The sequence below is a fragment of the Balaenoptera physalus genome (genome assembly GCF_965194825.1).
Source record: "Balaenoptera physalus genome assembly, chromosome: 13".
In the NCBI taxonomy this organism is placed as follows: Eukaryota; Metazoa; Chordata; class Mammalia; order Artiodactyla; family Balaenopteridae; genus Balaenoptera; species Balaenoptera physalus.
Window position 1 is genome coordinate 30860120 of NC_138892.1, and position 27602 is coordinate 30887721.

The following is a 27602-nucleotide window of genomic DNA, read 5'->3' on the forward strand; positions in this document are numbered from 1 at the left end:
TGGACCGCCAGGGAAATCCCTGTATTTTCATATGTAGTGTGACGCTTTTCACATAATGAGCTTCAGTAAATACTGATGATAATGAAAATTCCTGATCTCTTCAACATATGATCATTCAGAATTAAAATTCCCATAGAATTTTAGTGACATGCTGAATTTCTGAATAGATGAACATCTCAGAGAGGTCTAATATCATGCTTCAATATATATGTGAGCATATATGCAAAGGCAGGGCAGAGTGGGGAGGAGCAAACCACACTGCTTGGGTGTGAATCCTAGCTCTGTCCTTAACAGCTTTGTGACCTTGGACAAATTACTTAACCTGCTTCATTCACTTCAGTTTCCTCAGAGGGAAAGGAAAGTAATAGTACCAATCTCACAGGGCCATCGTGTTCCATAAAACACTATGGAAATGTTAGTTATCATTGGTAGCATCATCGTCATAATCATTCAACTTCGTGTAAAACCCATAGCACAATGCTCTCTATATAGTAAACACTTAAAATTGGTTGGTTCTTCTAATGCATTTGGCAACAAGCCAAAGAGGTAGTACTCAGAGGTCTCAGAGGTGTTTACGCCGTCATGGGCACAATTTCAAAGAATCTGTTTTTAATGCTACCTTGTGGCCAAAGCTTTCCCCACTTAGCCATCCCTGTGTTCCCCCGAATATCCCATGTGCATTTTGTATTTTCTGGCTAATTCGAAAAGGCTCTAATGAGACATACTGTTTTAAACCCTGTATGAGCTTAATGCCCACTTTTTTCCTTCTTCCAGATCTGTGAATAACTAAAAGTTAAAAAAGAATCAACTAGTGTATACTTACCACAGTTGTAGTTAAATAATTGTATAGTTAGTAGTTTCATATATATATATATATATATATAAAAATATCTTCTCCAGAAGAATGTAAATTCTGTGGAGACAGAGATGATTCTGTTTTGTTTCCCTCCGTGTCCCCAATGCCTAGCACTCAAATGCACCTTGAATGAGGAAAATGTTTGCATGCTTGTTCTTTTCATGCTAATGTTAGTAAGGGATTACAAGTAAGTGTACATGAATGAAGATCTTCACCTCTTCTGAAACTTGGTAGGCTAATTGAGGAGGTACACAGTTTATAGAGTTAGAAAAACCCAACTTTCAACGCTTGAATAAATGAGAAAACTAGCTGTATGCTGTTACCTATTCTATACCTCCTGATTGTAAGTATTTTCAGGGGGATGGCGACCCAGTGCTAGGTATGACATTCGCTCTGCCACTGTTGTTACTCATGCCATATTCATATTATCCACATTTCTCATTTGCCTCATTTAAAAGTCTCCAATAATGGCCAATATGTATAAGGCCAGTACTGCCCTTATTAAGAAGATGGATATCCTTAAGGTTCAAGTTAAAATTTGCCATAATAAAGAACAAATTCCATCTAATCTTAAGGGAGAAATGTTGGATGCTTCGGAAAGACACATTATACAAGATGTCATATTCATTCTCTTTTAATACTCATGACAGCCTTGAGGGGTTGATAACAACATATCTAATATTTATTTTGTAGACATGATCTATCACTCTTACGACAGGGTCTGAAATTCAGTGTTTCGGAGGGAATAGAAAGGATGGAAATGATTAGATTGAGAAGGAAAAGGAATTTAGCTACTGATTGGCTATTGGGGAGAGAGTGAGAAATCAGAGGCGCTTTTGAGCTGAAGTGGTCGATACTTTGACTGAAATAGGAAAGGATAGAACCGTGTTTCCTAAAATATTCTGTGAAACACTGGTTCCTAGAGATATTAATAGGTGCTCCATTGGCGGGGGTGGTGGGGGAGAAACAGTAGTTAAAAATAAGTTCAGGAAATGCTACATATAATATTTCCCTCTTGTAGATTCACAAAATTGCATGGCTGTGCAAAGTCTGACTAAAGAAACCTATTTGCTATGCTGACCTTTTCACATCATAGCTGTTAACATATTGTGAATTAGCCTTCTCTAAGACACCAGTTTGGAAAAGTCTGGTCTAGAGGAATTTGGGGATTGGTAATAGGAATGGATTTTGAGGTTTTAGCTTGAGGTTAAAACTAAAAATTAAATGACCATCAGGATTTTTGAGGTGAGTGAGAAATGAGGTCTGAAAGTATAGTTTTGTAGGTGAATTACATGGAAGCAAGAGACAAAACTGGAAAAGAAAATACTAATATCCAGTTGAAATCCTGAACCCAAGACTATTGAATTGCACCTGGGTCCTTCAGATAAAGGCACAGCTTTTCAATACCTCACGTATATGCAGAGATCATGTTGACTCTGTAGAATCCACAGTAGGCAGATAACGGGGAGTACAGATAGTGTTTGTAAGTACAAGTCTAGAGTTATAACTGTTGAGTGCTGGTGAGATAAGAGTAGAGGACCCCAGACTTTACTGGGATGGGTGTAGAGGCAGAAAGTGGATAGGGGAGCCAGTCAGAGAAACAGGAAGGGATGCTAAGAGAGATAGATATAAAACTAGAAAGTGCACGTGGAATGCGAGGGAGGAGTGTTTCACCGGATAAGCAGCCATTGGTGTAGATAAGAAAGGGATATCAGATCCTTGGGCCCAACTCCTCCATTTTACCCATGAAAAACTGAGAGCAAGGAAGGAGAGTGATTTGCTCAGGATTAAATGTTAGCACAGCAGAGTCAGGATTAGAATCTGGTCGCTTCTGTTATCTCTTTGTACTCTAGAGATGTCAAAAGGGAAGAGACTGCTAATGATAATGTTGAGGTTATCTCCTCTCTTGGGAGGATGAGGATTGGCTGTCCCCCAAAGGGCCCTCACAGGATAGGGATTACATCCCTTAGTAGGTTTACCATGATAAAGAGTCTGAGACTTGCAGGCTCTGAAACTCAGTTCATCTACACTCTAATAATCGATTTTTTGGATCAGACTATAATTATCAAAGCCTCATGAGATTGATATAAAAATCAGAATGTCAGTTTATTAATTTACGTGGGAAAAAAAAAGTAACTGCCTTGGGAAACAGATTCTCAAGTCCTGGCTAACACATTCTCTTCCCCGTAGATTTTGCCACATGAGATGCCATATTATAATTAGAAGGTTGCTTAGTATGTCAGCAGAACAAGTGGTATAATGTTTGGAATGTGTAATGGAGTCAGGCTTTTCTTACCCTCTCAAAGGCCAGTTACCTCATCTGGCAGTTGGGGTAATAATAGTACAATACCTTGTTCACAGGGTGTTGAAAGGATTAGGTAGAGTATACTGTGTATTGTTTAGCACAGTACCTGGAACATCAGTGTTATAGTTCTTCCCAGTTAGGATACAAATACTACTGGAACCTCATCGTGGCTTAGAATACTCTGCTAAACACTGCTTGAATGAGAAAGGCCAGGTTTTCTTTTGCTGTTCTAACAGCTGTCTTTTGCCTGTTCTTTCATGGTTGGCCCGCCATTTCTGATTGTTAAATGCCCCCCCCCCAATTAAGTTAAATTAACTCATTCAGTCTAGCTAATGTCTGACCTTGAGAACTGGGAACCATTTTAATCTTTTTAGTATACTTGATGTGGATACTCTGCTCAATCGATTATATTAGGTTGAACCATATGAAATTGCTGATATTCTACTGGTTTTCACATAGAAAAACGGCAGTGTCATATGGCTTAATCTAATATACTGATTTTAAAATTTAATTCCTTCCAGGTGGTCCCAGTAGTTTCTGTTATGAGGAGCTAAGTCTGTTGATGAGTTCAGAAGACTTTCCTTTAAATGCAAAGAGCTGTACTCTTATACTTCTCTTCCTGTGATCAGGTTCTGAGAAGGTTCTTCTGTTGTATGTCTGCTTGTGTCCTTTGTGTAGTATACTATTTTTCTTTTTCCTTTTTTTAAAAAAATTAATTAATTATTTTTGGCTGCATTGGGTCTTTGTTGCTGCACGCGGGCTTTCTCTAGTTGCCGTTGAGTGGGGTCTGCTCTTCATTGTGATGTGCGGGCTTCTCACTGCGGTGGCTTCTCTTTGTTGTGGAGCATGGGTTCTAGGCGCTCAGGCTTCAGTAGTTGTGGCACACGGGCTCAGGAGTTGTGGCTTGCGGGCTCTAGAGCGCAAGCTCAGTAGTTGTGGCGCACGTGCTTAGTTCCTCCGCGGCATGTGGGATCTTCCCAGACCAGGGCTCGAACCCATGTCCCTGCATTGGCGGGCGGATTCTTAACCGCTGCGCCACCAGCGAAGCCCTAGTATACTATTTTTCGTCTTTTCTTTACATTTACTCTCTTACTTGCTCAGGCCAGCATTGAACATATGAATGATTATTCGTAATTCCTAGACTGGTAGTTTACATGGTGCATTTTCTATTTAAGTTATTAAATCAATGTTTGCTGCTCATTGTACATTCTGTGTATGATATCCTGGATCATGGCCATTAACTTTAAAATGTTCAAAGTTTTGGTAAGGATACTGTGGGTCAGTACCAAAATAGGCAAATTCTTCCATTGCACTAGAATTTCAATGTAATGCTGATAGATCAAAGTCAGAATGTCTAATAATTGAAGGCAAATATGTCATTTTTATAATGCTCAGCTAACATCCACAGGATTTAAGAAAGACAGTAATCTGTAGGCTACTCTGACAAAACAGCTAATTCCCCCTAGTGTTTTCTGGTTCTTGTCCATTTACAATATGTGAATTCTAAATGGTTATAATCGTTGGATAGATATAGATCTGTATTTCCGCCCTGAATATTGTGCCACAAAGAGTTTTCCAGGTTGGTGTTTAGTTTTCTTAATCATTATTTTTAAGTTTTGAAGAATCTTCAACAATTAATCATCTAATTTTAATTGTGGGAAGAAAACCTTTTTTCTGCCTCTGGGGTGTCACTCCACTGTTCTTTTTTAAAGTAGATCAATCTACTTTGTAGATCAACTGTTAGAAAATTCTGGATGTGATCCAGGCCTCTTGCTTTTTAATTCTTAAATTCTGTTAGGTGTCATTATATATAAGGACATCACATTCAAATATTGAATTTAATGTCTTCACTTACTTAGCAAGTATGTATTATGTGACTTCTGTATCAGTAGCTTGACTTAAGTATTATACAATGTTCACTGCACATGACGGTTTATTGGAAACTAAAAATGTGTTACTGCTAATTATAACAATTAAATAGCTATGGTTTATTAAGTACTTACTATTAAGTGCCAGGCTCTAAGACATTGGGATGAGTTCTAAGATATTTCATGTATTAATTCATTAAAACCTCTTCAAAATTATGAAGTAAGTGGTGTTATCTCCATTTCACAAACGAGGAAGCTAAAACACTGGGTAAATTGCCGAAGGTCACCCAGCAAGTACAGAAAAGCGCTGAAATGAAATCTAAGAAGTTGTGGACCTGCCATCATCGTAGTCATGATTCCCTGGTGAGCCAGGCATCCTCTTGAGTGCTGAAATAATCTCTGCTTCTCTGGAACTGACAGTTCCATTTGCCGGCACCCGAGACAGGCCTTACTTAAAGGACCAGTATCTTAAATGCATTGCAACATGTTTTCCAGTTCAGTTCAATTACTCTGTATTGAGCCGTTTCTGTGGGAAGGTGTTGTAGCCGTAGGTGGTCACTAGGAGATTCAGAAATGAGCAAGACCAACTTGTCCTCAGAGCTTACATTTTAATCAGGAAGAAAGTCATGTACACAAGTAATTGTAGTACATATTGAATGTTATAGTGGCTCAAAACCTACAGAAGCAGAAGTAGACTAGTAATTCCATGTCATGGTGTCGAAGAAGGGAGGGCACGTTAACTGTTTCTTGAAGGAGAAGTTAGTAGAAAGGCAAAGGGAATAGGCCAGCTTTCATTAGGAAAAATGACGCTAGGAGATTATTTGAAACTTGTCCAAAGAAAAAGGAGGTGGGGAACCTGAGAGTGATACTGAAACAAATGGATGAGAGGAGTGGTGCTGATTTGGTACATGACACCATGCTGAAGCCGTCAATATCCACATTTCTTCTACTGAAGACCTCTACAGAGGAGAGATGCTTATGGGCTAGATGCTGCCCAGTGTCTTATCACCATCTTAAAAGTACTCCTTCCTTCTCATCTCCTTCCTGGTTCCTTCATTTTACTTTTTGCAAGTGCTGTGAAAGTGTTCTGACCTTTTCAAAGGGTGATGCACGTCTCTCATTGGTTTTAGAAGATGATTTATAAGAGTTTTATAAAATGATTTATAAATCATTTGTATTAAGAAATTATCATAAAGAAATAGGAAGTCAGGAGCTTTTGAAATCTGCATGTTTTCTCCCAAGTACTATATTAATATTAACCTGAAGTTTTGGGGGGGGGGTTTGTTTGTTTGTTTTTAATGTGTGTGCCTGATTTTTTAAATATTCTGTGATGGGAGCTTGAGGATTCTAATTGCATTGATCTTCTACAATTTAGATGGACTCTTACCCATTTTTATTCTAGTGAACAGTTAAGCAATTTATTAGCCTCTGTAAGAGCTATGAAAGGAACACAAGTTGTGGCTACTCCCTCAGAAAGCTTAAGTTGTATTTAAGAAGAGAAGATAAACTTTTAAGAAACCTTCCAAGCATATAAGTAGATAGTGTTTTTATCATGGTATCATCTTTTTCCTGTGCTGCCTCCTTATTTTCCTGTGCTCAGGTATGTCAAACTATCACTCACACGTCTGTTTTCAGCCCTTTCATCACCTCTCCCCAGCCCTGCCTCAATCCAGGTGTGTCCTAGACAGTGAAGCCTTTCTCAAAACCACATCCCCATTAACACTCGTCACTTTGTGTGCTCACCCAGCCTTTCCTGATGCTCTCTACAACACTTAATTGTGTTTGCTTGTATACTTGTCTTTCTTCCTCAGTTAGGCCGCAGACTCCTTGAAGAAAGAGAGTTGGATGTAGGGCTTACTCAGATATGTTTGGAACTGATAGGAACTTCAGAGAAAACAACAGATATGGAGGGGTAAGTGTAATAATATTGGTGATTGAGTTAGATTTGCTGCAAGATACTCAAATGTTCATGTCTGTTAACAATTGAAAACATTGGCCTGGAGCTTGATCAAGTCCTTAGATATAGGTCATGATGTGATATCAGCTTCTCTGAGAGGCCTGTGGATAGATCCCTGGGTGATAACCTCATTTAGGGTATGGTAAAGATTTAAAAAGCCAGGAAATATGTGGGCTGAGGAGTATTGCTTAGAGACCTGGGAGAACTAAGTAAGAAATATATTGGATAGGAGGGAAGAATACTGTCAAATGACACAAAAATACATAGGAGGCTGAGGACTGAGAAGAAGCCTGAGATTATTAATCACCACAAGCAGCCAACCTGGGAGTGGGAGGATGGATCTAGTTTGCCCAGCGTCAAGGTGAGAGCAGGTGATCAGGAAGAAGCGTTGAGGATAGACCTTACAAGAGGTGGTAAAAGGAAGGGAAAAAAACATATCTTGTTTGCCTAACAAAATCCAGGAGACGACTGTTTTGGGTGGGAGGAGGAGAGAACGGTCTTTTATGGGGTCGAATGTATCTGAATATTGAAGTTGAAGGAACCAGTACAAAGTAGTGGCCATGGCTTGCAGTGGCTGTCAAGGAAATAAGGAAGTATGGTCTTGGAGTAGACTTGAGTAGCCTGGAGAGGCAAGAGCTGGAGTAATTTAGGAGACTCCAAATAGAAAAAGGAACATGCTAGGAAGTTAGAGATGTGTCAGTGGATCATATGTTACTGAGAAAAACAAGTTTCTAATGGAATTTAAAATTTTAAACGGCATTGCTCAGCCAGATGGTATGTCTCTTCAGGGGTAGCTAATTAACCAGATGAGTGTAGTATGAGAATAAAAGAGCAAGGGACGACAGAAGAGCAAAACTGGAATCTCTGACCATTGGGAAGTTAGTTTTCTTAGGGAGGTAAGTATGATCAGAAAAGGTCTTGACTGCCTTTGAGCCTGGAGGTCAGGATATATATACAAGATTCCTTAAAAAAAAAAAAAAAAAGATTCCTTATAGGTGAAGAGAAATAGAAGTTGCACCAGAGAGGAAGTCTTGAAAATAGAACAATTCCAAGTGATGATGACTTCTAATGTGTAGCTCTACCCTTGAATAGCAGTCACAGAGTACAAATCAAAGTCTTGGAATTAAGGTCAGGAACTGTGTGAAACCAGGGAGTTTGAAGGATCATCAACATGATGTGATGGAGTGGTTACGGCTCAACACATCCCCTGATGTCCATATTCTTTGCCCTTTGGTGAGTTAACTGTAAATCAGGTTCTTGCCTAACATCCTCTTAAAATATAGCTTACCTTGTTTTTCAACCAGATTTTCTGAATGTGTTGCAAAAGTGAGTATTGATTTACTGGGCTGTTCTTTAGTAACCATGGCTGGAAATTGCAAAAGACCATCGACTAATCAAACGGTATAAAGAAAAAGGAGATAAAGGAATGGAAAAGGGTCTTCTGCCCTTAGCTCTGTGTTCAGTTGGTTTAAATATTGGAATAAATAATCCTTGAAATCTAGAGTTTTTAATTAAGAAGACAGAAAGCTCATGTTAAATTTATAGATAAGAGTTATGCTTCCCTAAATATTGCCAACTTTATTTTTGTGAGCTCGTTCAGTGACATAATGAGCATCCTGTTTCCTTAAGCATTTAAGTGTAGGTTCTTGTGAACTGACAGGATAGAAGCTCTTAAGAACTGAGTAGGCTGATAGAGCAGCTGGTGTGACATTCAAGTGTTCATATTGCCTTCTAGCTCCTGAACAGAAGGAAAAAAAACAGTTTTAATTTAGAAATCTTTCTTGACTATAGCTGAAATTCTCAAAACCAGTGAGACTAGAAAATGAGAGAACATTTCGTTCTCATATTTAACTGTAGATAGAATATGTTCTTATATTTGTTGGTAAGCAGCACTGGATTATATAAAATTGCTTCTGAGCTTTTCAAAGGCCTTTCTTTCGCGTGGAAACAATTATTGTTAGGATGAAAGTTCTTAAAACGCCTAAATAGAACAATAGGATAGGAGAAAACAAAGGATAGTTTATTTCTGGGAGAGAGCAGGAGAAGGTAGATATCTGAATTGTAGTTCTCTGTTAAATTTGTTAAAATTTAATATTTTTAGGTGTTTAAAATCATTTTACATATGTTCAAGATAAAGCAACGTGTCTTCACGTTTCTTTAAATAAAGGAAATTATTTGCAGTATTTGTATAATACATCAATATACCTGGTATTAAAAATAAAAACAAAGTAACTGTATTTTTAGAATATGGTGTGCTTTCAGTTATTCATGCAAATTAAGAATAGCATAACAAAGAACCATGAGTAATTTGCTTATATTGTTGTTGGGAAATTTTGGATTAAGGTGATAATCCAACAGTTTGTTCCTTAGTCAGATTTCAGGGCATACTTATTATCTATAATAGTGGTTCTCCAGACCAGCAGCATCAGTATCACCATCGCCTGAGAAGTTTTTCGAAATGTAAATTCTTGCGTCCTGCCCTGCATCTACTGAATTGCTGGGGATCAGAGATCACCAGCAGTCTGTGTATTAAAGAGCCCTTCAGGTCATTCTCATGCAGGCTGAGGTTTGAGAACCACTCATTCCTAGTTAGGACACCCTTACCAGAGACACAGGCATCATCAATGTTGGGAACAAGATGAGTCCAACTGATTTGACCATAAAGCAAAATTGTCTATAGTGAACTTCAAGTAATCTGTGTTTGGGATCATTCACATTAAAATTTTATCATATCTTCTGCTTAATTAAGTACTCTGGCATAAACAAATTATCTGTGCTGGAAATGACACTTATCAAAAGAGTAATTGTCTTACAGCCCCAGGGAGGGGGATGAATCACCAGTTTACAGAAACTGTTCTGCTTTGGGCTGACATATTTCTTTATAAACTAAAGACTATGGGGGAAAAGGAGCTGTACTGGGGGCTAGGATAAGGAAACTGGGTGGTTTTTTCACACTTTTACTAAGCCAGACTGCTATAGTGTGGTTTCATCATTTTAATTGAATAGTGAAATTATGAGATAGGAGAGAAACAACAAAAAAATGAACCTTGTAAATGCACACGCAAATAAACTGATCTCATGCTCGCTACCTAAAAACAGATGGAAACAGTTATGGTCAGGATTACAGTGCCACCCAATCCCTCTCCACTGACTCCCTTGACAATTTCAAGACGAAGAAGAAGCAGTGAAAAATGAGAAAAAGCAACCAGAGGTGGCACTGTGGTGGGAACAAGAGTCAACATCAGAGAAATTAAGGCAATAGTACATTTCAAGAGTGAGGTAGTGATTAACAGTAACAAAGGTTGCCAGTAGGTCAGATAAGAGGGACTAAATGTGTCTGTTAGATTTAGGAAAAAGAGAGGTCAGTGGTCACCTTGAAGAGTAGTTTTTGGTGCAGCACAGAAGCAGCTGGTTTGAAATGAGGTGATCTGTGAGTTGGAGATAAAATAGAAATGGCAAATTTAAGAAAGGATGATAGCTAGATGAGGGTTGGAGGATTTTCTTACCAATCTGCCTTTACAGGTAAGATTTTTATCTCTTAATTCTTTAGATCTAATTGCTAACTTTATTACCATATTGATTTGGCATAATTGTAATTTAACATGAGTAATCCTAACAAATTATTTCTCAAATAAATATATCATTTCTTCTAGGCTTTATGAAGTATTGAAGCTCAGCATTGTTGCTTTGCATAGCCTTGAGAGTCTAGGACTCAGTTAAGAACCACTGCCATGTTGCAGTCATTATATAATTTATTTGGAAATCTGAATTACCTTTAACTTACATTGTCTGAAATAATTTAAAGGAAAGTTTGTATATTTGCATACCAAAGTGGTTTGAAAACTCCTTGAAGGCTATGACTTTCTCTTAACAAACTAAACACCTAGCATATTATTTTAAACATAGCATTAGGAGTTTTGTATTGCTCTGCTGTTTGAATTGCCATTGATTACTAATGTAAAACCTGTTTTTCAAATTGATTTTTAGCTAAGGTTCAAACAGGAATATTTCCATTCAATAAACATTGAGCACCTACTATATTCCTGACAGTGCTGGGGTTAAAAATAAATGGCACAAATCCTGCCTTGAGTTCACAGTTCATTGGGGAAGACAGAGAGGTAAACAGATCATTGCAGCTGTGTGTTAACGAAATTGAGTTATTTGTAGTGAGGTGGATGGACCTAGAGTCTCGGGCAGAGTGAAGTAAGTCAGAAAGAGAAAAACAAATACTGTATGCTAACACATACATATGGAATCTAAAAAAAAAATGGTTCTGAAGAACCTAGGGGCAGGACAGGAATAAAGACACAGACGTAGAGAATGGACTTGAGGACATGGGGAGTGGGAAGGGTAAGCTGGGACAAAGTGAGAGAGGGGCATTGACATATATACACTACCAAATGTAAAATAGATAGCTAGTGGGAAGCAGCCGCATAGCACAGGGAGATCAGCTCAGTGCTTTGCAACCACTTAGAGGGGTGGGATAGGGAGGGTGGGAGGGAGACGAAAGAGGGAGGAGATATGGGGATGTATGTATATGTATAGCTGATTCACTTTGTTATACAGCAGCAACTAACACAACACTGTAAAGCAATTATACTCCAATAAAGATGTTAAAAAAACAAAAAGCTGTAATAGAAGAACAAGTTAGTGCCTCCACTATTCTAATCTACTTGCTTCCCACCCTGAGAGATTTGCTGAAGTGGTCATTCTGAATTTATCACTGGCAGCATCTGTAACTTGCCCTTGAAAGTATTATATTTAGTCTCTGTCTCTGAAAGAGTCTAGTGGGTAAGTAACTTACTGAGGGGAGTGGGACTAATTTTTGTCAACACAGACACAGCCATGGTATTCATGAATTTTTTTGAGACTAATAAATCAGGTGTTGTAGTCTGTGCTTATTTTCTGCTTATCCGTTCTATGAAACAAATCCTGTTTGGTGAATTTAATCTTATGTAAATGTATCGTTCTTTACTCACCTGATGTAAATTACTTTTCTAAACAAGCTTTATACGCTCTTTTATGCAAGCGTGTATGTTTTCTTTAAGCCCTTAAAACTCGATTAATGCACGTTCAGAGTAACATTAAAATTAAGTAATCCCTTGGTTCTTCAGAGTGTTTTAATGGAATAATTTGAATGTAACAAAATTTGGTAAAAGAAACTTCCCACCACTCACGATCTTGAGGTGTCCACTCTTTGATATGTATGATATTAGACCATCTGCTCTTTCCTCCATTACAGTCAAATATTACATGCTAGTACTTATATATTCAGTAATTTACAGTACATTTTTGTCATTTCTTATTAAAATTGCTTTAATTTTTTAAAGACTAAATTTTAGGGTATGAGTTAGGTATAAGATTTTTTTTTCTGCAGAAGGTGACTATAAGGAAGTTGAAAGAGCATAGTACCTCTTGCTTAAGATATGAAGATCAGAGATAAATAAGGCATGGTTTTTGTCTTTAAATAAATGTTCAGTATAACAGACCTAAATTTAGGCATAGTTATAACAGTCCAGATTCCCTCAGGGAACATTTAAGGTAGCGAGTTTCAGGTTGTTCACTGACTGAGAGTTACTGCTAGTGTCTGGTGGGGCTGGGTGAGGCTGGATTTCTTAATTTATGAGCTAGTGCTCACTGTCAATAACATGCCAATAGCAGCTACAGTGAGAAACAGCTATAAAGATGTTATCCCTCTTCTCACAACTACTTGTCTACAGAGGAATTTGAATTAATTTTTATGTTTAAAAAAAAAGCTAAGAAAATGGAGATTTTGTGAGTGTTCTTTTTTGAAAGGCTGCAGTCAAAAACTTTTACCCTTTTGTCAGTCAAATGGTGTGTCTAATAGTTAGGGTGTCAGTACCCATTTTGAAGTACAATGCCAGTTATTTCCCCATAGTAGCCTCCTTAAAACCTGTATGTTGTTACGATTTATCCCATGATTTAAATTTTGATCTTTTACTCTTCTTTTTAATGATTTTTGTGAGCATTTAATGCTTGCTTTCTTTTATTCTTTTTGGAAGTAGATGATGAGGAGTGTTTGGTTTCAATGGGTATAAAATGAGCAATTGAATTTGATCTTCAACATCCCTTTCAGCTGTTAAAGTCTATGATATTTTCCTTTGTAATCATTTTTTAGCAGAATGCTGGCTTTTTAAAATTTGTATATTGTTGGTATTTTTACTTTGATTTAGAAACTTTTACAATTTTTCTAAGTGAATGAAAATAAGCTGTCTTTAGAGGATTTTCCCCCCCAAACCCCAGATCCATAATTTGTGTTCCTATAGAACCAGTCATGGACTAAGAACCTTTGTAAATACTGTTTTTTTATTTTTAAACATTTACTGAGACATGTAATAGACCTAGTAAATAGAAATTTGACTTAACACTTAAATTATTTCAGTATATGAATGAAAATTTGAAGATATTTTATTTTACCTTAAGAGAACTGTTTGAATTTTCTTGGGAAAGAATATATGAAAACAGAAGTAACTTAATGTACTGAAGTAGTTACCGAATCTATAAACATTGGAAAATTAAAGAGTAAGGTTTAGGACTATAACTTTTTCTGTTAGTGTTGAAATTTCATCCCAAATTGGGAGTGATTTGAAAAAAATCAAGATTACTTAGGAATCTTTAGTTGACTCAGAGGACACTTTAAGAGATTAATGAAAGTTTAAATGAAAGGATTGGTTTCTAACAAGTAAATTACTTTTGATTTATAACCAGTTTGTGTAAATTCAGGGTTGAAATTAATCAAACGTCTTTCCTAAGCTTATGAACACAATTAGCAGATCTTCAAATTAGATGGTATGTTTCATACACTATATTAAAAAAACAAGAATAAGTTTTCTTGTCTGGGGTATGTTCTCTTTGAAGTAGTCTTGCCTAAAAGGAATCTTGATTTTTAAAAGCTGAACAGTTTAAGATCAGTGGGGAATGGAGTGCTGGACAGGAAGTTGTTTACATATGTAAAGCATACTTATTGCATCAGGACTTATGGTGTTACCTTTTGAATCAGGAATGGATTTTTTTTTTAAATTTTATTTACTTATTTATTTATTTATGGCTGTGTTGGGTCTTCGTTTCTGTGGGAGGGCCTTCTCTAGTTGCAGCAAGCGGGGGCCACTCTTCATCGCGGTGTGCGGGCCTCTTACTATCGCGGCCTCTCTTGTTGCGGAGCACAGGCTCCAGACGCGCAGGCTCACTAGTTGTGGCTCATGGGCCCAGTTGCTCCGCGGCATGTGGGATCCTCCCAGGCCAGGGCTCGAACCTGTGTCCCCTGCATTGGCAGGCAGATTCTCAACCACTGCACCACCACCAGGGAAGCCCAGGAATGGATTTTTTTTTTTTTTTATAAACATATTTTTGATTCAGCTGTCTCACTTTTTTTTTTTTTTTTTTAACTTTGGGTTTATTTATTTTATTTATTTATCTATTTATGGCTGTGTTGGGTCCTCGCCTCCGCGCAAGGGCTCCCTCCAGCCGCGGCAAGCGGGGGCCACTCCTCATCGCGGTGCGCGGGCCTCCTGCCATCGCGGCCTCTCTTGTTGCGGAGCACAGGCTCCAGACGCGCAGGCTCAGCAATTGTGGCTCACGGGCCCAGCCGCTCCGCGGCATGTGGGATCCTCCCAGACCAGGGCCTGAACCCGTGTCCCCTGCATCAGCAGGCAGACTCTCAACCACTGCGCCACCAGGGAAGCCCCCCAGGAATGGATTTTTTAAAGACTAGAGTCATCACCAAAAGGGCATGGGCTGTCTTCAAGTATTGAACTCTCTTCCATACATTCTTTTAGTATAGCTCTGTCAACCCCAAGCGCAGGGAGCCTAACTGACCGAGGGACCCTTTATTGGTCAGGGTTCTCCAGAGAAAAAGAACCAATAAGAAATCTATCCATATAGTGATTTATTTTGAGGAATTTGCTCAGGCAGTTACAGAGACTGAGAAGTCCCACTGTCTGCCATCTACAAACTAAAGACCCAGGAAAGCTGGTGTTTTAGATCAGTCTGAAGTCCTGAGAACCAGGGAAGTCAGTGGGTAATTCCCAGTCTGAGGGCAGGGGAAGACTGGACAGTCAGGCAGGGAGGGGTGGGTACGACTTACCATTTCTTCACTTTGTTTTATTTGGGCCCTCACTGGATTCGATGATGCCCACCCACATTGTGAAGGGCAATCTGCTTTACTTAGTCTACCCATTCAAATGCTAATCTCATCCAGAAACACCCCTGTAGGCACACCCAGAAGTAATGTTTAGCCAAATTATCTGAGCATCTTTTGATTTAGTCAAGTTGACGTAAAATTAATTGTTATAGATCCGTCCCAGTTTGGGATAACTTGTTACTAAGTTCTGCCTCAGCCAAAAATCTACCTCTCTGTAACTTTCTTTCATTTCATTCTAGTTGTGCCCTCCACTACTCCACAGAATATATCTAGTCACTATTCTACACTAAAATTTCAAATGTTTTATGCTATCACTTATATGTGGAATCTAAAATACAATACAAATGAACATATCTATGAAACAGACAGACTCACAGACATAGCGAACAGGCTAGTGGTTGCCAAGGGGGAGGGAGGTGGGGGAGGGAAGGACGGGAAGTTTGGGATTAGCAGATGCAAACTATTATATATAGTACGGGTAAACAACAAGGTCCTACTGTATAGGACAGGGAACTATATTCAGTATGCTGTGATAAACCATAATGGAAACGTATATGAAAAAGAATATATGTATAACTGAATCATTTTGCTATACAGCAGAAATTAACACAACACTATAAATCAACAATACTTCAATGAAATTTTTTTAAAAATTTCAAATGTTTGAAAATAGCTATCATGAAATATGCATCCCCTAGACTGAATTTCTTCCACTACTTCAGTGGACTGATTTTCTGACATCTTCAACATTCTCTTTATTATTTTTTACACTATGTTTCTCATGGTAATTCAGACCTGACCAATGTGAAATCTGGTAGGCCTGTTGTCTATAATACAAATAAAAGTTGGTGCCTCTCTTTTGTTCATCAGTCTTTTTGATGTATTCAGTCATCAGTGCTTTATCTGTATAGCAGAGCTTCACTTATATTAGACTGTCATCAGGATTCTCTTTTCCTCTAGATTTAGAAATATAGTAAAAATAGCTAACATGTATTTACGATTTACTGTGTGTCAGGCTAATTTCACACTGTTTTACATATATTCACACATTTAGGGAGGTGTGTTATTTGTTATTATGTCTGTGTTTTACAGATGATCCTGTAACATTTTAGATGTGTTTGTCCAAGGCAAAGTAGAATCGGTCTATTAACTCCCTTTGTTAGTTGTTACACTCCTGTCATTGCTGCCTAAGACAGCTTGGGAGTGGGAGGGGAAAGCACTTACATTAATTAACATCAAGCTAATGCATACAGAGCTTTGAGTAAACTGAACCTTTGTCTTTGAATATATACTGTTTTATTTCTTGTATGTCATGTTTGTACAGTTATGTTTTTGGAATTAAATGTAGGAGACCATACTTTTGTACCAATTAAAGTTAGCTTCCCATTCCCACCTGTCTCCGATTCCGATTCTGTCATCTAACATACTTGCTGACTTACCTAGCTTCAAGTCATCTACAGATTGGAGAAACATAACTTCTATATTTTCACAGCACTAAAAAGTTTCGAGCAGTCAGGAATTAGGAGCCCAGTAATGCATTTAAAAACACCTTTCAGGTTGTTCCTTTTATTCTAATACACTTAGTTATAGTAGCATATACTTTCTTGCCTGCAGGAATCTTGTGTTACTGTATAATATTAATAATCATTTTTATTTTTAAAATTTATTTATTTATTTATTTATTTATTTTTGGCTGTGTTGGGTCTTCGTTGCTGTGCGTGGGCTTTCTCTAGTTGTGGCGAGTGGGGGCTACTCTTCATTGCCGTGCGCGGGCTTCTCATTGCGGTGGCTTCTCTTGTTGCAGAGCATGGGCGCTAGGCGTGCAGGCTTCAGTAGTTGAGGCACACGAGCTCAGTAGTTGTGGCTTGTGGGCTGTAGAGCGCAGGCTTCAGTAGTTGAGGCACACGAGCTCAGTAGTTGTGGCTTGTGGGCTGTAGAGCGCAGGCTCAGTAGTTGTGGCGCACGGGCTTAGTTGCTTCGTGGCATGTGAGATCTTCCTGGACCAAGGCTCGAACCCGTGTCCCCTGCATTGGTAGGCGGATTCTTAGCTACTGTGCCACCAGGGAAGTCCCTAATAATCACTTCTAGAGCTCCATATTTCATCCAATTCCATATTTCATCCCCAAATTTACTTATCTCTTCCACTATATTTCTTGTAGTTTTTCTAATGTGTGATATTTTTGTTGTTGTTATCATTGTTGAGTCTAAATAATATCTATACAACCATTCCACAATCTATAAGGCAAGTGACCTTGTGAAAGAAGGGATTGAATCGTAATATTAACAAAACTGTCTCTTTATGAGCTTCACTCAGTACTAAGACCTCATAGTCATCCTTTTGTTTTCTTTTGGGGGCCTGCCCATTCACAGTAAAGCTTATGTGTCAGTTGGAATCCATCTTATTCTTCTTTTTGAAGACTGTAACTATTTTTGCCCACTCTAGTCTTAAACCACCTCTGTCTTTTTATGTATTCCCTCAAAGATTATCAATAGTGGTTGGGTCAGAGACGTCATCTCGGGATTCTGGGATAAATTATATAGGCCTATGTAGATTAGGTATGTGTTTTCCTTAACATCCCCCTCTTGTGGAGCCTGAGCTTCCACTTAACATTTCTTCTTTAACTTTTCAAATGGAAGGTCAGAATCTTTTAGTGAACGATGAGAAGCAAAGTAGATGTTCTACTGTGTTGTACCTCAATCCCAAATAGCATGTCTCTTGATTGTCATGTTGTAGCTAACAAATGAGAAGCAAAACTTTTTTGTTGTCTTTGGCATTTTTGTCAATTCACTAGTTAGGTGAGTAAAAGAGTGAAGAGTTGGCAGAGAGGAAAATAGGGGGAGAGGCTATAGATGATCTAGAAATAGACGACAGCCCAATTTATCATTTGTAGGTAATCAGTAATTCAAGTAGTCTACTTTTGGAAAGCGGCTCGTTTGCATTTGGTGGTTTTCCCTGGACCTCTCTTTCTTTAAACAGTGGGGGGACTGAACATGGTTGGTAATCATGTACTTATCAAAGCCTTATGGGTTGCAAAGTCATAGACAATCCCCAAAAGGAATTTATTGAACAAATTAATGAAAAGATTATGGATAGGACAGGCTTTAGGCATTGATTGACCAAGGGGCTCAAATGATCTAGCACTGACAGACATATGTCCTCCCTCCCTCCCTTTTAGATCCTTTCTCAGAGGCTTTCCACATCTCAGATTTAAGTTCAGTAAGAAGAAACAAGTCTCTGTTCCAGAGTCACAGCAGGTGCCTTGTTGTCACCTATGTATTGGTCTTTGTTGAGTCACATGCACGTTACTGAACCCATCATCCTTATGGTCAGGGGAATGTCTGGATATGGGGATGGGCCACACTGAGAGTTGGGGAAGGGCAGATCCCCAAACAGAAAGTGAGGCCATTGCTGAGAAATGGGGGAGAAGGATGAGCTGATGTGGCAGATAACAAATATCCACTATAATGTCTATTAAATTCTGTTTTTATTGTATAAATTGGTACATTTGGTGTTGTTTGTTTTTTAACCTACAGAAATTTCCATTTCAACCTAATAAACATGAAGACTTAAAGTAGAGACAGTATAGTAGAAGAAGCATGGCTTTTGAGTTGCAAACAGAGATTTCAGATCCTAGCTATGTTATGTATCCTTATTGTTGAGAAATTTAAGGGCACCCAATAAATAACACGCTTCTCTCCTGCTTGAATTCTGTGAAGAGAAAAGACAAATATTGGCACATAGGAATAAAAACAGTTTTATTACTGACAAAAGCTGAAATGAAAGTTTTTGTGTGACAACAATGAAGTTCTAATATTGAATCCAGAGCTAAACAGTTATTTATCACCACCCCCCCCACCCCCGGGCTCCCGGACACTTTGAACAATAGGCTTTTTTACCTGGGGGTCTGCCCCTAATAACTCAGACCAGAATGGATGAGTCCTGCAGACATCAGGCTCACAAAGAACACAGGGAGGTGAGGAAGCTACATATGTCTAGTTCTTCTCCGAAAATCTGTCAAGCAGCTCATTTCACCTCAGTGGTAATGGGTTGGGTAGGAGGTCAGAAATTGTTGAGGAAAATTCCTCTTTGTGGAAACCAGAGGAATGATGACATACATGCCTCCAACACATAAACTAATGAACCTTAATTGTTTTATCTCTTCAGTAAATAATAATAATTTATTTTAGGGTTGGTGTGATGTTCAGATACCAAGAAATTTGGGGTATGAAAACTCAGAGTATCAAATAACCACCCTCTTCAGTTTTTGAAGTTGGGTTATTATAATAATTGATGTGTGAGTAGGAACCCACTTTGCCTAGGAGATGAGTAAAATTAGTAATAATTGGGCAAGCAGAAGGATTTGTGAAGTGGGAGGAAGCAGGCAAGAAAATGTCTTACAGAGTTCATAACTATCACATCCTTGTAAATTTAAGCCAAGGCAAGCAAACTTTCCCTCCACTAGCCATCCTCAACCATTTAGTTTTTAGCCCGTTCTCCTGTCCAGTGCTTCTCACATTGTGCTCTCTGAACTAATAACATCAGTATCCCCTGAGAATTTGTTAGGAAAGCAAATTCTGGAGCCCACCCTTATCCTACTGAAACTCTGGAAGTGGGGCCCAGCAATCTGTATTTTAACAAGTCCTCTAGGCAATTTTGATGGATATTGAACCACATACCATGATTTGCAAACATCCCCATAACAGTTTCATAGCTGGATATTAATTGTACTTGCAAGTAATCTTTTCTAGTTCCTCATCATTAAGCATTTATTAAATATGGAATATTTGGGGGAGGGAGAGAGGCTGAATAGGTAAAATAGAGCTTAGGCTTGAATGCCAAACAGATATGAACAATAAGACTGTGTTTTCATTCTATAGGTTTAGATAGAGTGGCATGATAACTGTTTAAAAGACTAACTGTAGCAGCAAAATGTAGAAGGGATTCATTGTAGGAGATAATAGAATGAGAGAGAAACTCTAGGGATAGTGATTATAATTTGTGTAGGGGGACTCAAAGATCAGGAAGAAAAGGGGATCTGTAGAAGAGGCTTTTCAAAGGAAGAGTTAATTGAACTCAGTTCACTGAAAGCTGGGGTGGACAGAATCAAAGATGATTTAAGATCTCAAATCCAGATGATTAAGATAATGATAGTTGGGAAGGGAGCTTTCTAATTAGAGAATAAGATGAATCCATTGTTGGGCATGTTAACTTTGAGGTCATACTTTAAAGGACATATATTGAGAAGGAAGAGTTGAGAGCTCATTTTTAGGTGGTTTAGAGTAAGAGGAGAACTTGAAAGTACATTTGTCCCTTGGTATTGGCAGGAGATTGGTTCTAGGACACCCCCCACCCCCCGCCAAGCCCCCACAGGATACCAAAATCTGTGGATGCTCAAGTCCCTTACTGTTGGCCCTCTATCTGTGGGTTCCACGTTTGCAGATTCAACCAAGAATTGTGAAGAAAATTAAAATAATGCATTCATTCATTCTTGAAATGCTTATTGAATGTCTACCATGGGTCTGGCACAGTTCTAGGTTCTCAGCATATAGAAATGGACCAACCCATGCCCTGTATGCAGAACTAATATTGTAGGTGGAGGGAGACAACAAATAAGTAAATCAATGAACAAGATAATTTCAGATAATACTAAGGGTCAGCAAAGAAAATAAAACAGAGTAACGGTAAAGAGTGACTAAGGGGTAGAGAATTTCTTTAGATAGTCAACGAAGACCTGAGGCAGTGACATGTGACAGAAATCAGTTGGAAAATGTGAAACATGTGAAAGATAGTTTTAGGAAGCCAAAAGTTGCTGGCATCACAGAGTGGCCAAGGAGAGTTGCAGGAAAACATATGAGAAGTTCACTGTGCTTTTTGCCCTTTCGGGGACTCTCCCATATGAAAGGTTTGGAGAGACAGGGTAGTGTATTTGAAGGAACATGGGTTTAGAGGCATCCCAACTCATTCATGTCAGGCATCTGTGGGCTGTGTAGAAACCCCTCAATTTCTCTGAGGCTTATTCTTCTCAGTAGAGTAAGGAGCAGTAACACCTCATGGGATTAAATTGTGATGATTAAATGAGAGAATGAATTTAAAGCAACTAACGTAGTGCTTAATGATAACTATTAATAATCCATAACAGTTATGTGAAATATAGTTTCATTTAATAATGGTGAAAGCTAATGTCTCTTGATATACAATTTTATTTAGAAGTTATACTTTGACCTTTTATCATGCAAAACATTTTAAGGGCATGAAACTACAGTAAAAAATATTTTTGCAATTAAATGATATACTTTGATTAGCTACCTGATGACACTTAGAAAGTATGCTTATATGCATAATACTCTCATATGGATTTTACTAATTTTAAATATTTTCTTCTTACAGATGTGTACGTCTCATGACTGATAGGAAGAAACTAGTCATGGGCCAAAGGTCAAGATACTTCCCTGGGAAATGCTGCTGATGCTCCTCTACGAAGTCATACAATGAGTGTTTGGTTTAAGAAAGATTTTCATATTTAAAAGATTTTCATCTTGGATATATATCAAGTGAAAATTAGAGTCTTTTGGGAAACATTTTCCTCCTGTTAAATTATACTTGTAATGGGCGACATGGCAAACAACTCGGTTGCATATGGTGGTGTAAAAAACTCTTTGAAGGAAGCTAATCATGATGGAGACTTTGGAATTACACTCGCAGAGCTGCGGGCTCTCATGGAGCTCAGGTCTACAGATGCATTACGAAAAATACAGGAAAGCTATGGAGATGTCTATGGAATTTGCACCAGGTTAAAAACATCTCCCAATGAAGGTGAGTTTTATTACATTCATTTTTAGTACTTTGGCGAGTTCTGTAATTGGCTCATAAATAAGCATGCTTAGATTGTCTTGGCTATTGTTTGATTATGCCATATTTTTCGTGGCATTAAAGATTGGTGTAAAGTAACTTTAGATCAAAAAAAGTGTTGCAAATTAATTTATATATTTTAAGTTGGTGGGAGAAAGTATTTTGTACTGTCGCACATATTGCTGCTTGTTTACGATAGCATGATTGTCTTTCCACTTGAGCTGGAATCAGGCTTGGTAGTTCCCAGGGGATTCAGTGGAACTAAACCCTGCTCACTATCCTTCATTTTGCCAGGCGGCTTAAAATAGCTTTCACTGCCAGTAGCTGACCAAGTTTGCTTTTTTTTTTTTTAACCTAAACTTTAACAATTAGTTCAGAAGGTACCAGAGCAAATGGAGTAGATTAGATGGCAATTTTTAATTTAGTGGGCATTTCCTTTGATTAAAAATAGTTTTCAGTCTTCGAATTATATTCAGTTTCCCTGTGTTCAAAGAAATCTTTGGTTTCATAATTCTTGATTTGTAGTACATTTCTTTTTGAAAAACAGAAACGTTCATTATAACTTCATTGCGTTATGGTCTTTGAAATGGTTTGAAGGGATAATCTTTTATTTAATACATTGATCATGTTGAATATAAAGGTAAGGTTAGGAAGTTTCCAAAAAGGATTTCCAAATTGCAAAGGGGGGGGGGAAGGATACATGAGGATGAATGTTTGGTGATTACAATTTATTTTAGTAAGGAAGGGAAATTATTAATGCTAAAGTTTAAAAGATATTAGTATATATTCCAAAGCCAATTCTAGAAAAATTGTGCTTCAGTGTTTTTCTTAACATTTTTCCTAAAACATCTTATGCCTTGCCACTACTTGTGATAAATTTTAAGGTAATAGCAAAAAGTTATTTCCAAAGTTGTAAAAGAATTTTAAATCACACTAAAAGATTCTTTAAAACCTTTATGTAATTCTATGTGAATTGCTCATTGTTTTATTGGTAGGTAGTTGCTTTAATTTTTCTGAGGTAGCATGGTCTTGAGGAAGCTAATGTCAGTATTCACATATATCCTAAAAGGGCTTCCTCAGATCAGTTGGAGTATATTCTTTTTTCTGTAAAGTCTTCCAGATTGTCTGGATCTTTTCCTCAAGTCAGAACCACTAGAAACATGGACTTCTCAGTTATACATTAAATATGCTGCACCATTTTAAGAGCTGGACCCCTGCTGCTTAAATTCAGTGAATCAGGAACAGACCCATGGAACTTTTAATAGATGTAATTTGACAAACTTTGGAGTTTGTTCAGTATGCAAATCTACTTTAAAATGTTAGCTAACTTCATATAACTTCAGAGATTTGTACATTAAGTTGCTATTCTCAATTGGTAGATTCATTAATTCAACCGTATGTACATACTACGTTTAATCTAAAACCTAATTTTGGATGTTTCATGATCACCAAATTGATAGGGTATATTAACATTAAAAACCCTCAATATTTATAACAACATAGTTTGTTCATAAAAACGATATTGGGGCTTCCCTGGTGGTGCAGTGGTTAAGAACCCGCCTGACCATGCAGGGGACATGGGTTTGAGCCCTGGTCCGGGAAGATCCCACATGCCACAGAGCAACTAAGCCCGTGCGCCACAACTGCTGAGCCCGCATGCTGCAACTACTGAAGCCTGCGTGCCTAGAGCCCGTGCTCCGCAACAAGAGAAGCCACCGCAATGAGAAGCCCGCACGCCGCAACAAAGAGTAGCCCCCGCTCGCTGCAACTAGAGAAAGCGCGTGCGCAGCAACAAAGACCCAGCGTAGCAAAAATAAATAATAAGTTAATTAATTAATTTTAAAAAACCTAATATTGAACTTCACTTTGAAATCTGCACATATTTGCACTTCCCTCAACCATGTCTTTGTGTTTCCCTGCTGTTAGTTATGAGAAGACAAAACTTCTGATTAACTAAAAACCCTTCCATGGTGCTTTTTCATTTTTAATGGACATTATTTCTCTTTAGTTTGCACTGCAGTTTCTTTTGTGTTGTTGTTTTGGGCAGTTCTCCTTACATTGATTTTGGTTTAATTAGTGAAGTTTATTAAATTAACGGAAACTTTGTACCTAGTACAGTAGGTTTTAAAATTTAAGGAGGGGATGGTTATGTACCTCTTTTACAACATGGTGGAAGTTGTGGATAATCTCTAGAAATATTCACTTAACACTCAAAATTTTGTGTGTATTGTTGCTGCTTTGTGCTATTAAACAAGTGTATGCCATTTCCCCCGTCTTTTATTCTTAGAAAATTCTTGCTCATCTTCTTCCTAGTATTGTGAATTTAATTTTTGTCAAAATTTGTACAAACTTTTGTCTTCACTGTTTATATATATATAGTTTGTCATTTTGAAATATTCTTCTAAAGAATGTGAAAAAGCCATTGTAAGCATTATGTTTGTGTTTACAGTCGTCGTAAGAATAAATAAAAACAACAGCAGCCTTCACAGAAATGTTATTTCCAAAGGAATAGTTCTAGTTTAATTTAGAAATAATTCACTCAGAAGCTAATGAATATTTTGTCACTGATCAACTAGGCAAATGGTAACAAATGACTCATCCCTGGGAATAATCAGCTAGGAGTTTTTATGCCCAAGTAAAATGATCTAGACAATAAGTAGCCTTTTTTTTTTTTTAGTATAATCTGCTTATAGTCAGGGAAAGTGAGATAACAATGATTAAAGTACAGGAATTTTGGTTAGGTAAAACTGAAGTTTATCTGTCACTTTAGTTCATTCATTCATTCATTGACACACAGTCTTTTGTCAGATCTAGATTAATGATAGTCATATGTTTTATATACCCCCTAAAAAAAGAATTAGTGTTGGCAGTTTTAACTGTAAGATAATCGTAAGTGTATAATTAAATTACATCCCAATTTCAGAGATGTTAATAAAATATAAGAATGTGTGTGTTTTAGAATTGCTGAGATATTGTGTTTATTGGGTATCTCCTATCTTGTTGGCACTTACCTAGGCTCTGGGCATACATCCATGAATAAAAGAAAACTTCCTGCCTTATTTTTACATGGGGAAGACAAGTTCACAAGACAAATGAGATGTGTAGTGTGTTAGTGATATATGCCTAAGAGAAAAATGAGTGGAGAAGGAAAATCAGAAATATTTGGGATGTAGATATTAGATTGCTCTAAAGTCTGGAGGAACAATTAAAGATGTTTCTTAAGAACAACAACGATAATAAGTGACGCGTAGATAACGCTTTTTGTGCCAAATTGGTAGTTAGTACTTATAAATATCAACTTACTTTATCCTCACAACAACCTTATCCTGTTTTACAGCCAAAGAACCCACAGCACAAAAAGGTTAAGCAACTTAGCTGAAGTCTCACAGCTCATAAGTCCCGAGGAGGGATTCAAACCTAGACAGAGGACATGCTTTTAACTACTGTAGTGTACTTCGTGTTATAAAAGTTCATCTCATTCAGCTTGCGAAAGAGTTGAGAGATTGAGAAAGAAGTACCTGTATTCTCTCGTCACAATAGTATTTTTTTGATGGCAGGAATTACATGATGAAAAAAAAAATGGGGATTTAAGATTCTGTTTATTAGTTGGTCTTTAAAATATGCCCTCCTCAGGAAGTTGTGTTTGTGTGCTTCCTCATTTGGCCTGCTAATTTATTGCTTGTTTTCTAGCAGAGCAGTGCTTTAACTTGATTTCAAGCATACTGTACGTGTACTGATCAATAGGAAGTGTTTTGAGCCAGATGTAATTTTCATATTAAAAACTTCCTAGTGGTTCTGATTAATTATCTTTACTCTTAAAAGAATTAGAACTGTACATTTCAAGGTTAACTGGAATGAGATTTATTGCTTCATATTTTTGGTTTTATGTGTTAGCAAGCACCTATCTTATAGTCCTCAGAATCCAAGAATGTACTTTTAAGGCAAAATAATCTTCTAATATCCTAACTATATAAAACTGCCATTACAGTTTTGTTCTTCTGTATCATTATTGTTTCCCTACATTAACCTTCTTATTCCTGTTCTAAACCATATTTCTTGATCTTTTTATTGTTACCCTAGCTTTTGGTATCTTTCCCATTTTAATGTGTTCCTATGTTATCTATATTATATTTTATATTGGATGGTAGAATAGACTCTAATAAGATTTACAGAATGCAAATCTCAGCCCTTGGTATCATTTATTATTCATAGTACTGTATCAAGCAAAGGATAAAAATGAATTCATAAAAATTAAAGATAGGTACTGAATGGTACTCTGTAAGAGGCATGACTTTATGGATTTGTAAAGGGCAGGAAAGCAAATGAGACACCAAGCTTTTTAAGTGGTAGTTGCTAAAATTAGGTAGACGAGAACAAAAAAACAAAGGAAATAAGGAAACAGTGGTAGAGAGAAGCAAAAGTAGTGTGTGGTAGGAAGCAGGGTAGAGTCAACAGCAATTGTCCCTGGCTGACTAATGTTTCCATAATGTTTCAGATGGCAGTTTATATTTGCACTTGCTAGTAGTAAGGTTGTTGGTAATGGTGTGCTTTGACCATGTCTTCATGATGTAATACAATAAAATTGACATTCACACATGGAAATATATTTTAACTCTCGAAAGAAGTCAGCCTTTTGCCCAGGATAAATCATTACTGACTTACAGGCTACTACAAGACCACTGTGATTCCCTGATGTATGTGTTTGGTCATACAGGTTGGTTTTAGGCATTCGACAAGGATTTGCATGGCCATGGTGTGCCAGCCACGTATGTTTTAATACTTGTATACAGTTATCAATGAGGGTTTTCTATTGATGATCCTGTGTGACCTTGTCCTAGAAATTTATTCCTGCTATAATAGAGAATTGTATACCCCAATAAATTTTTTTTAAAAATAGAGAATTATACATTTAATTTAAATCCTGCTCAGATTACCAGTTTTCATTGCTTATTAATTTTTTGCAGATAATTGTAACACTGACTACTTCTCAAACCTTGTAGCATATATATATTATTTTTTAAAGTTGTACTTGATAGAGCCTGAAGTAACATCGCTTTGTTAGTTTTTTCAAGTTCAGTTTTTCTCAGTACAATAGACATATTTCCTTCCCAAAGCATTCTCTTCTGCTTTCATAACACTATACTCTCAAGGTTTGCTTTCTTCCTATCTGGCCCGTTTCATCCGCCTCCTGTGCTTTCCTTTCAGTGTTGGCAGGCCTTGTGTTTCTGTTCACGGTGCACTCTGCATTCTCCCAGGGTGATGCTCTCCACTTCTAAGACTTCACATCTGACTCTGACATCTGTGGCTCCAGTCCAGGCTTTTCTCCCAGGCTTTGGGCCTTTTGAAAGCTCAGTTGCTTTTAGACATCTTCGTTTTCTCAGCCTCTCCAAACTTTCCCTTCTGAAAGCATATTTCCTCTTTCCCCCTTTGCAGTGAAACTGTTATCCACCTTGCTAGATAGACTTGACTTTGATAGGAGTCTTTCACCTGTTCTCACTCACTGGGTCGACAAGACGTGGAAATTCTAACTCCTAACTGTCTCTTAACTCAAGGGTGTCTGCTTCTCTACCTCCCCACCACCCTGCTGGAGGCTGCTGTCTTTCTC

The 27602-nt window shown here is 37.7% G+C and overlaps 1 protein-coding gene across 12 annotated transcripts in view; it reads left to right on the forward strand.

The window, feature by feature from the left end:
- The window catches only part of ATP2B1 (ATPase plasma membrane Ca2+ transporting 1), a 133086-nt gene that overhangs the window by 35456 nt on the left and 70028 nt on the right, over positions 1-27602 (forward strand). For 11 of the 12 annotated variants that reach the window (XM_082418885.1, XM_082418883.1, XM_082418890.1 and 8 more), the window contains exon 2: positions 21536-21961. In XM_082418885.1, the coding sequence (XP_082275011.1) occupies positions 21754-21961 (208 nt within the window). In that variant the 5' untranslated portion in view covers positions 21536-21753. Of the gene's footprint in view, positions 1-6672; positions 8220-21535; positions 21962-27602 lie in introns of those variants that run through there. The other variant, XM_082418888.1, reaches the window with a different exon arrangement.